Source organism: Caenorhabditis briggsae, assembly GCF_000004555.2.
Source record: "Caenorhabditis briggsae complete genome, chrIV, whole genome shotgun sequence".
NCBI lineage: Eukaryota > Metazoa > Nematoda > Chromadorea > Rhabditida > Rhabditidae > Caenorhabditis > Caenorhabditis briggsae.
Genome location: NC_013487.2, coordinates 11,699,627 through 11,709,950, shown reverse-complemented (window position 1 = coordinate 11,709,950; position 10,324 = coordinate 11,699,627). Strand labels below are relative to the sequence as shown.

The 10,324-nt window shown below is 41.2% G+C and overlaps 5 protein-coding genes across 5 annotated transcripts in view; all 5 read right to left on the bottom strand.

The window, feature by feature from the left end:
- The window catches only part of Cbr-imp-3, a gene marked incomplete at both ends in the record, with an annotated part of 3,060 nt that extends 999 nt beyond the window's left edge, over positions 1 to 2,061 (bottom strand). The window contains 4 exons of the mRNA XM_002634285.1: positions 859 to 941; positions 987 to 1,517; positions 1,741 to 1,899; positions 1,954 to 2,061. Coding sequence (XP_002634331.1) covers positions 859 to 941; positions 987 to 1,517; positions 1,741 to 1,899; positions 1,954 to 2,061 — 881 coding nt within the window. The remainder of the gene's footprint in view (positions 1 to 858; positions 942 to 986; positions 1,518 to 1,740; positions 1,900 to 1,953) is intronic.
- Positions 2,062 to 3,200: 1,139 nt separating this feature from the next.
- On the bottom strand, positions 3,201 to 3,843 carry Cbr-rsp-6 (the record flags this gene model as incomplete). Its single annotated transcript, XM_045235955.1, has 3 exons — positions 3,201 to 3,420; positions 3,497 to 3,613; positions 3,659 to 3,843. 3 exons carry the CDS (start codon positions 3,841 to 3,843, stop codon positions 3,201 to 3,203), a joined length of 522 nt encoding a protein of 173 aa, XP_045096276.1.
- A 490-nt stretch (positions 3,844 to 4,333) lies between these two features.
- Positions 4,334 to 4,695, bottom strand: CBG17676 (the record flags this gene model as incomplete). Its single annotated transcript, XM_002634287.1, has 3 exons — positions 4,334 to 4,445; positions 4,497 to 4,618; positions 4,666 to 4,695. The coding sequence occupies 3 exons, from the start codon at positions 4,693 to 4,695 to the stop codon at positions 4,334 to 4,336; spliced, it is 264 nt and encodes an 87-aa protein (XP_002634333.1).
- A 221-nt stretch (positions 4,696 to 4,916) lies between these two features.
- Positions 4,917 to 7,097, bottom strand: Cbr-ntp-1 (the record flags this gene model as incomplete). Its single annotated transcript, XM_045235954.1, has 5 exons — positions 4,917 to 5,183; positions 5,232 to 5,624; positions 5,835 to 6,388; positions 6,435 to 6,617; positions 6,959 to 7,097. 5 exons carry the CDS (start codon positions 7,095 to 7,097, stop codon positions 4,917 to 4,919), a joined length of 1,536 nt encoding a protein of 511 aa, XP_045096275.1.
- A 255-nt stretch (positions 7,098 to 7,352) lies between these two features.
- Cbr-sgo-1 lies at positions 7,353 to 9,041 on the bottom strand (the record flags this gene model as incomplete). The annotated part of the gene is made up of 7 exons (XM_002634289.1): positions 7,353 to 7,475; positions 7,523 to 7,710; positions 8,242 to 8,427; positions 8,475 to 8,698; positions 8,742 to 8,809; positions 8,860 to 8,921; positions 8,972 to 9,041. The coding sequence occupies 7 exons, from the start codon at positions 9,039 to 9,041 to the stop codon at positions 7,353 to 7,355; spliced, it is 921 nt and encodes a 306-aa protein (XP_002634335.1).
- Positions 9,042 to 10,324: the final 1,283 nt, after the last annotated feature.

Sequence of the window (10,324 nt, the reverse complement as noted above, 5' to 3'; positions counted from 1 at the left end):
TCAAACCCCCCAATAAATTTACAATTGTTCGCCTATTTTCAGCCCGTTGTCGACTATTTCCAGTTATTAAATGTCTTGAGAGTATTGAAAAAAAACGAAAAGACGTGAAAGTTCTGAAAACCGATGATTTCACTGAATTTCATTGTTTTTTGACGAGATTACACGGTTTTCTTGGTTTCCGACAGCATGGAATTCCTTTTTTTTTTGCTTCATTCTTTGGAAAAAATGCTGAAAAACGCTGAAAAAATGATTAAAAATGCTTGAAACGCTGATAAACAACGCGCGGGCGGAGTGTCTTTTGCACACAAAGTATAGTGGACGGCGCAAGTCGCGATAGGTTCCTCGGAGACAACCCTTTCCTCGGAATCGGTGGAGTGTCAAAACCTGTATTAGAAAGGCGAGCCTATCTCCAAGGTACCACCGGAGGGCCTTTCTATTGCAGGGGCACTTCAATTAGAGGGAACCCTTCTTTTTTTTCTGACCATTTTTCCAGAATATTTTCATCAAAACATTTGCCGACTCTTAGTTCAAAATCATGCAGAAATTTAGAAAAGTGTTGAGCAAAAAAGCGTTTTCCAACAAAATTCTGTGAAATCTTGGAAATTCCCGAGCATTTTTCTTTGAAAACGTACGGAAATTATTAACTCCAAACAACAGGTTTTGAAGAGGACCTTTCTACTATTCAAAACCCGCTATCAAAGAGGCCCTTCTAATACAGCTTTTACGGCAAATTTCGGTCACATTTCTGTTCAAAAATTAATCTGTTGACGAACTTTCTGTTTTCGTCCAAAAACAATGGTCTCCTACCGAATTACTCTAATGCCCTTTTGTTTTCAGTTCAATTTTTTGAAGACTCACTCGAGTTGAATGTAGACTCTCGGTCCATCGTCACTCCTCGGTAACAAACTGAGTGCACTCAGCGAATACGAGAATAGATCAACCTGCAAAATAGAATTCTAAAATAAACAGCTCAGCTGAAGACTCACATCTCCCAGTTTCTTATAAATATCACATTTCTCTGCAGTAGATGATCCTTCATCGCCACAAGTCCACACCAATTGGTTTTTGTCCGGTGAGCCATTCATTGAGGATTTTCGGCTAGATCGTTGACTAGCTGATATCCAATTGCTGGATGATCCACGATGAGTTCCGAGCATATCATGCGTGCTTTTTGAATTGGTACGACTTCGAACTTCGGGAGTCACTGACATCGATTCAAGAGGTATAATGATTTTACTTCCATCTTCAGCTGCTTCCACAATGAATCGAGAAGTCAGTTTTCTCGGTGGCGGAGTGTCAGTTTCTTCGTCTTCTTCCAGAAGCTTCGGAGCGATATCTTCCTCCTCTTCCATACGTTTTCTATGACTTCGAACTGTGTTCTCAATGTCTGCTTCTTCGATATCAGAGAGCAATCTTCGAATTCTTTGCTGTTGTTCTGCTTGTTCATCTCCCAACGACACCGAAGCTCGTCGACTGATCTCACGGGAAACTTTTCGAGAATTGAGAGACGAAGACGCCTGAAACAAAAGTCTTACAAAACCAGTCAAATCAAATCAAGGTTTCCCCCCTTCAATTAGGAAATTCCCGCAAGACACAATTAATGATTTATCAATACATGAAAAAAAACCATGTGGCAATAGAAAGAGAACTTTGAGGCGTTGATTGACAAACACGAACTATGATTTTCTTGAACAAAATAGAATATCTTTTGCTTTTTTTCAGGATTTTTAATGAACGAACCTTCAATTCTTTCTCAGCTTCTCTGGCAACTTCTCGATCTTTTTCAATATCGGCGCTTCTTTTGGTTCCAAGATAAACGAAGTATAGAACGATGGAAAACACAAATGGAAGGATCATTGCAGGCACCTTATCCATAAAGATTACTGTAGTTGAGTCAAGCTGAATTCAGAAAACTAAATTTCAAAAAAATCCGAAAGGATAGAAATTGAATACCTCAAAAAAGTAGACAGTAGAAGCCCTTCGGCACGAGTGATAGAGGACAATCCATGAGAGAATCAGGATGCTCGTCGATGCGGCAATTTTAGCCACGTCGTCGCGCATCGCACTGCTCTTTTCCGACGAATTCTGAGCATTTTCAGTTATAGTACACATCTTTTTTCGGGTCGCGTGCCAGTTTTTTACTGAGACGATACAAAACAAAACAAGAGTGAAAAGAGAAGTAGAGATATCAACCGATGAGAGAGTGGGACCGTACTATATAAAGACCTGTTTTTGCCTCTGCCACACGAGAGGACGGACGCAACACACAAAAAAACGTGCGTGGTCGCCGGTCGGCTGAAGGCAGTAAGAACGAGAAGAGAGAATGAGGGAAAATCAATCTTCTGCAGCAGGCCAGTGACCAACATTTTTTAAAGAGCACCACAAACACGTGGTGCTTGTTCTTCTTCCGGCAGTTGTTTACACTTTCAAAGATACCTCTTTGTCATTGCGCCTCCAGCTACGAAAATGAGAACACAAGTAGGATTCTCCTGGACGTTCCTTTTTTGCATTGTTCTATTTATTCGCATATTTCCAGCAACACTTTATCAGAGATTTAATGGTTCACAGAAGGTGTTACAGAAAGAGGGGAAGTTAAGAAGAATAAACTGATGGGCCGAATAATAAAACTTTGTAAACGAAACAGATTAATTTAAATATTTAGGTTAACACCTTTTTTGAATGATTCGAGATTCTTCGGAGGAATTAGAATGGATGTTGCGGAGCATTTAAGTTTTGCAACTGTTTGAAATCCTAGTTGCGTGGAGAAGCAGAGCGGCTGCGAGAACGGCTTCTTGAGCGAGAGCGACTCTTTGAGCGCGAACGATCACGTTCTTGTGGTGAGCGAGATCTGAAATTTCAAAATTGAAGAATTATCTTTTACGGATAATGATTACCTGGTACGGGAGCGTTCTCTCTCGCGACTGCGGTCACGGCTTCTGTCACGGCTACGATCGCGGCTACGATCACGACTTCTGTCGCGTCCACGATCACGAGAACGCGAGCGAGAGCGTCCACGGTCTCCTCTGTATGGCGATCTGAAATAATAGTTTTCATTATTTTTGATGTTCGTTTGTATTTAATTCCCGCTTCCAGATGATTACAGCAAACAAAAAAGTTTGGCTAAAACTTTCTTACTGAATAAGAAGTATCAGCCGACGAAGTCATGAAGAGACGAAGACGTCGGGAGTTCGATTCAGGTACTACTGCGGCGGAAGTTTAGCTGATGAAACGCGACAGATACAATTCTCTGGCGATTGTTTTGGGAGAAGAAAAGGGCGCAAAGTGGTGTGGAAGAGAAGAAGAAGGTGTCGTGACGACAGAAGATGGAGAGGAGTGGAAGAGAGTGAAGTTTGGGATGGCAGATGGGGACGCGGACGAGCGGAGTCCGCTAAAATTTTGAAATATGGTCCACGAATTGAACTAGATCAAAATTGATTTACAACTGAGAATAATAGGCTAGAATAGTACTTCAAATGTATTCGAAAAATTAGCTAACCTGTCACGACCTCCTCCTCGGCCACCATATCCACCGCCATAACCACCACCGCGACCGCCACCACCACGGCGTTGTCCAGTGGAAAGTTCTACACGAGCACGAACACCACAAATTCTCCTGAAATGTGATCGCTTTACATGTCGAAAAGTCACAAAAACTTACGATCCATCAAGTGCGCGGACGGCATCTTCAGCATCACGAACGTCGTCGTACTCGACAAAAGCGAAACCTGGAGGGCGGCGAGCTACCCAAACTTTGCGAATTCTTCCGAATCGGTCGAAAATCTCTTCGAGCTCTTGTGATGTTGCATCACTGGGAAGACCGCCAACGTACACCTTGGCGTCCATTCTGAAAATTTTAAATATATGATTGGGAGAGTAAAGGGGTAAAGAGAGTAAAGTTGGGAGGAGAAGAACAAGCACACGATGTAACAGTTAGCGACTAAAAGATTTTTCGGAAAAGTCGATTAGAAAACACAGAAACTTGATGAAAAGGAGCGGAGACCGAGAGCAAAACGAGCGAAAAAGGTTCGAAAACGCGTCGCCGCCAAGCGCGTCGCGTGTGTCTAGAGTACGGTAACACTCGTTTCAACTGTGTTGCGCGCTGAATCTAACTTTTTAGTGCGAGTTTAAAAACATCGGAAAGAAAAGCACACAAAACAGATTTTGAGCAATCAGCGTTGGCTTAAAAACCCAAATATCAAGATAACATTTTAGGGGCAAAAGTAAACCTGTGAAAACGAATTTTCTGAATTTATGCACATAAGTCGAAAAATCAGTTAGGAACATAAGTTTATAGATTCGTCAAACTTTTAAAATTGAAAAAAAGAGCAAAAAATTATTTCAAGCACATGAAACATAAGCATGCCATAAGTCCAGCTAAACAACACATTTCTCCTCCTCCGCCGCCACCGTGCCTTTCCCGATGGTGATGGTGGCAATCATCAACTCTGAAAGGAATACATCAGATGACATAAACTCCCAGAAAATATAGAACTAACATGACTGTCTGAGGTTGCTGATAATAAACTGCGTATGCTGGTTGAGCTCCTTGTCCAATCGGGACGCCTGGCTGTACTGTGTAAACGGATCCAAGTGGAGGAGGTGGATACGGATTATATGCCTTGAAACCAGTTACACATTTTAATTTTCAATTAAAAAAAAACTCACTTGGTTATAAGGTGGCGGTGGTGCGGCCATTTTCTGAAAGTTAAAAAGTGATAAGAAATCGAAAGCGCTGTGAAGTTGAGTTTATAAAATACTTCTTCTTCGCCATGTTTGCCCACTGCTGATTCATTTCTGAAAGAGTGACGCAAGGTTTCTTCTTCATAATCGGGGTGGAAACAGAAAAACGAAGCATACTAGTTTATTAGTCACATGAATATGATGATAATGATAAAAAATTAAAGGTTTGGAACGCTCTAAACGTTGAGGAAGTCCGGTTTCGAGTCCGTTCGCAAGTAGTGGTACTTTTTATAAAGAGAGTCCGACTGAAGTTGTCGATAGAGAACAGCAGCAAGAACGAAGACTAGGATGACACAGAACGAGAAGAAATTTGAAATCTGTTGAGTCGACTGAATAACTTCTAACTCTTCTTCTAGACCAAGTCCAAACTTCAAGTCTCTTGTATGATAAAGCATTGCTCCAAGAGCCCATTGCATTTCTTCTCCGGCTATTTTCAGGACGCTCTGTTTAAAAATATCTTTTTGAAAATGGCAATTTGTTTTCTGACTTACCTGGAATAAATGATTAGTTTTATCTACATTGAAACCTTCGTGCAATACAGTAGTCACCCATGCGGCTTTAAAGCAATTTGTGCCCAATCTTGAGAATTCAGCGTTCGGAAATTCGTTTCTTTTAAAACCCTCCTGAATATCAGTCCAATTTTTTTGACAATATTTTCTAACTTCATCTGTGAACTTTTCATAGTGATATTCTCCTCCAGAGTTGAAGTTGCTTGTTGTGTACCAGTATTCGGAGAATCCGTACAAGGGAACTTTTGAAAGATTCACAGATGGTCCAATAACGTTACGAAGGAAGCAAGAGGGTTGAGTAGCGCATGTTGGGAGAGTCTTTTCGCCGATAAGAGTGGACATTTGAGCAAGACAGGTGTCCCATTCGCCAGTTCCCTGAAATTTAACATTTTATTGTTAGAATGTTATGCTAGTATAAAATAGCGGAGCTGTGTCCGAAGGTCCCACAACGAAAACTGCAGTAACCTAGAAATGATCTTAATTTTCAGGAAATATAATCATTTTCAGGTTACGGTAGTTGTCGTTTTGGGGCCACGGCCACCGACGTTTCTCTTTCACAGCTCCGATTTTAAGCAGAACTCTTACATTCACTGCGTTCTCTCCGATAAGCTTGTTCAACCCTTTTGGTGAGCACGAATCTACTACTTGATGTGATTCCAACAACGAATTTTCGTATCTTTTGAGACCTTCATTCGCACCGTAACCAAGGAATGTTGTCGAGTAGATACTGTACTTGTAATCCGAGTTATGATCCCGACCCAAGTTAATCTCGTATACATTTCCACCATTGTAAACGTCTTCTTTTGGAATTTCAAATGCAATCTGAACACTTGCTCCACCCATATCGATCATTCCAACTCTCGGCTCATTTTCTTTTTCAAATTTTCCTAGAATATAATTAACCGCTATCCAACTGTAGATTCCTTCCCAGGCTCCATCTATGACACGAATATTTGAATCAGTAATTTTCAGTGGTGTTATTTTTTTCAATCCAGCTTGTAAGTTTTCAATTATTGCATTTTTCTTCTCTTCCGGGATTAGTCTCATTCCGGCAGTCGCAAAGATCATAAGTTCAGTTTCAGCTAGTTGGTGAGCTGGAATGTGTTCTTCAGCAAATCGGAGCAAAGGGGTTAGATATTCTGAACACGACACTTTAAAAAAATTATATGCTTAAGCTAATATTACCAACAACTTGTTCCGGCTTATCTTCGAACGTGCTCAGTCCAGGTGTCACTTTTTTCACAACCGGCTCGTTTTCATGAATCAAAGTATCAATGTCTGTTAGTCCACCGGCCATTGGTTTCAGAGTGTACACGAATAGACGCGTTCCACTCGACCCAGCATCACATATCACACCGTATTTTATGTCTGGAAAATGATATAAGTTTAAGGGTTTTTCTGGAAAAAAATCTGGTGACCGAAGGTCCCACAACGACAACTATTGTAACTTCGAAATACTTTTATTTGTCGGGTTCATTAACTCGATTTTTGTGCGTTTTCACTCAATCTTCTCATTATTTGAATTAGTCATGTTCCGACATTCTGGGAAGAAACAAACACAAAACTCGACGAGAAGCAGTGAAAAACGAACAAATAAATCTGGAAATTAAACCTTTTTTATATTACTGTAGGTTTCGTTGCGGGACCTTCGGCCACGCCCACAAGCTTCTCTCTTTCACAGCTTCGATTTTTGCATTCTTTTTTCTTACCATTTTCAGAATCTCCCACACTCCTAGTTATCCTTTGACGCGCTTCTGAGCTGCTGCCTATTGTAAAAGGAAGAACGGAGAAAATAAAAATGATACAGGTGAATGTGAGCAAGATGCCGTACACATTAAAAGTTCGCATCGGTCACCTGAAAGCTGAGGGAATTGGCAGAATCGATTGGTGAAGATCTTCTCCGAGAAGCAGCCAGCGACTGGATCCTTATCGCGGATCTCCGCCGCTTCCGCCGCCAAAAAACGAAGAAATAATGACAGAAAAAGTCCACTCAAGAGACATATTTTTGGAAAAAGTAGAAGACGAAAATAGGTTTTTTAGTTGACTATGATACAGAGATATAGATATCAGATAAATTTCGATGCAGAGAAAAAACATGATGACTTAGAAAAAGGTGTCAATGAATGGCATTGGTTCGTCATGTTTTCCAGGTCGTCGCAGCTTGGAATTGACACTTGGCTCTTTCATTGACTTGATGTTCATCTTGGCAGACCGTTGACGACGAACCTGTGTCTTGGAGGGATTTGATAACTATGTATACCAATTGAACTTACGGTGGATGGCATTTCAGCATCATCGGAGATCGGAGCAGGAGCGGGTGTTGAAGGTTTCTTGAATCTAGGTGTCGGCGCTTTTCGCGGTGGTGCTTTTTTAGGTGGTCCTCCAGGTGTTTCTGAAGGTGCAATCAGTAGTGGTGCTCGCTTATATCCAACAGCTGGAGCTGCTTCTTCTGGGACGTTCTCTGAACATTCAAGAATATTTACCATACTTGTGGAAAAGATGCCCGGCCCGCGGGCCGGACCGGGCCGGACCATGGCCGGGCTGAGATTTTTCTGAAAGCGGGCCGGGCCGGGCCGGAAAAAATTACACATGGCCGGCCCGCGGGCCGCGCTTTTTGAAAATTTCGAAATTTTAGAGCAAATCATCATTTTTCAAGATGGCTTTTCTCCTTAATAAATAAAAATCTACACTAGAGGACGATTCTGTCGAAAAAAACTGTTTTGAGGTCGTTTTTAGAAAAAATTTCATCCTTGGCTTAATGAAGTTTGATTTTTTTGCTAAAAATTCAATTAAATTGACTTTTTCGGATGGTTGTATACATTTGGATTAATATTTGTGCTATTAAAAATAAATTGGCACATTTGAAAAGTAACATTTTCGAAAAGTTGTCCTAGGCGGGCCGAGCGGGCCGGGCCGGCCNAGTGTTTTGAGGGATGCGGGCCGGCCCGGGCCATCACATGTATGATATTTACAGGATTTAGGAAATAGATACCATGTAAACTATGGAACAGTTCACTTCGTCGTCCTTTAGAAGCTCTCTGTGCCATGCGCGGAGTTCCATTTTCTAGGTTTTGAGTCATCGATGAGGATGAAGATGGTCCGTTTTGAATATCCATTGGAGACTTATTTTCCTCTTCGTAGTCGCTCCGAGGGAAATTACGTACCGGAGATTCATCCACTACAAATATAATTTGATATATTGATATATCTGCAGTTCTTACCCACATTTTTCTAAATTGCATTCCATTTTGGGTGCTCGTCGAGTGACCATTCCACTTGGCTCCGGTTCCATATCTTTGAATATTCCACCCAATTCGAGTCCGGTTTGTTGAATGTTCTGTACAAGTTTCTTGTGTAGGACTGCTGCATGGGCAAGCCGACTTTTGACACGTTGCTCGACTATTCTTTCCATTTTTTCGTCCAGAGTCGCATCTATCAGTTCTTGATTCCTGTGATAAAACAATTTTGTTTGTTTTTTAGGCTGGATCTTACTGTTCTCTCAAAGCAATGTTCTCGTTTCTGAGCTTCTCCAAAGCTTTGGTGCATTGTGATAGCTGTTGCTGCAAGTCAAAATATTTATGTAAATACCATATTTCCATAAAAAACTTACTTTTAATTGAAGATTTTTCTTGATGAGAGACTCGTTGGTGCTCTTGAAGTTAACAGCAGGTTCTGAAAATTGAATTTTATATTTTCCTCCTTGATTCAGAAAACACGCCTACCTTCTCTGGTTGGCGCCTTCTTGCTTGACGCGATGGCTCCAAACAGGGATTGAGCTGCTTTCGCGTTCATTTTTCTTGTCACAGCACTACCGATCAATAGGAACGTAAAGCGGAGATGGGCAACGCGAGTACACTATTCAAATGTGCGTCAGTTTACTCGCGTCCGCGGACAGTCGATGACTGCATCAACAGGTGGTCCTGAAACAACTGGAAATGGTTTCGGAAAGCAAATGAATAGGTGAGGAACCAATCGAAAAACTTGATAGATTGCTTGAGCACGATTTCAAACATAAACATCGATAGAAACAAAAAACAAGAATATTCACAGATTTGCATTCAAAATTTTCTATATCTCCCTGCGTCTCTTTGCCAGACACACTGCCTCAGAGATGCAGTGGAGCGCAGAAGCCGCGAATGATTCGCGCCAATTTCGAAACGAAAAAGTTTTTGACTGATTCGAATCTGCAGATCAGATTCCTCAGAGATTCGACGGGAGAAAACTGGGAGAGAAAGGGTGTCTGGAGAAAACGCCGAGAGAACCAGGTTCGAACGGCTGCAAAGCTGAAAAATAGGCGCACCTGTAAAAGTGGAGCGTCGTTAGGAAAAACAGTTTTTTTGTATTTAATATTCAAAGTTCTATTTATGCTTATGTTCTATTTATGTATCCGCCTTCTCTAGAATACCATGATTTTATTGACCGACAAAAAAACGACGAATTTGAGAATTGCGGATTCGGAGAGAGCTCTGCAGGTAACATTTTTTGCGTCTTTTTCAGCGTTTCAAGGTTTTTCGTGAAAACGATGCAAGAGATGAACCGAAACAGGAAGAACATATCGATAAATAACTCAGAGCTCGATTTACACAAATTCGAAAAGTCTTCTTATCGGAAACCGCGGCTTGTCGTGAGCAGGTTAGTCTTCGGAAGTCTAGTGGACAAAAAACATGCGTAAAATTGCAGGCTCTCAATGGAACAAAAAATGAGTTATGATCCGATCAAAACGGTTCAAATATACCAGGATTTCTTATATAAAATGAGTGTAAATGGATTCTGCTTTGCGGTGTTCTGAGTACGGTGATTATGTACACGGATATTGAACTCAATGTACTTAGCGAGGGTGGTTCGACATGCCAAAAAATTCATTATGATTTAAATATTGTTATGGGGTTATTCATGTAGCGAAAATATGTATTGAAATGCATTTCCGCGCCCTCGAAACTCAATGCATGAGCGTCGCGAAATGTATTTCAAAGCATTTCGCGACATAACTGTAAATGCATTGAAATACATCGCGTGGCGGGATATTTTTTCTGGAAAAAGGGATGCGCCTTTAAACTTTGTGCAGGATTGGGAAA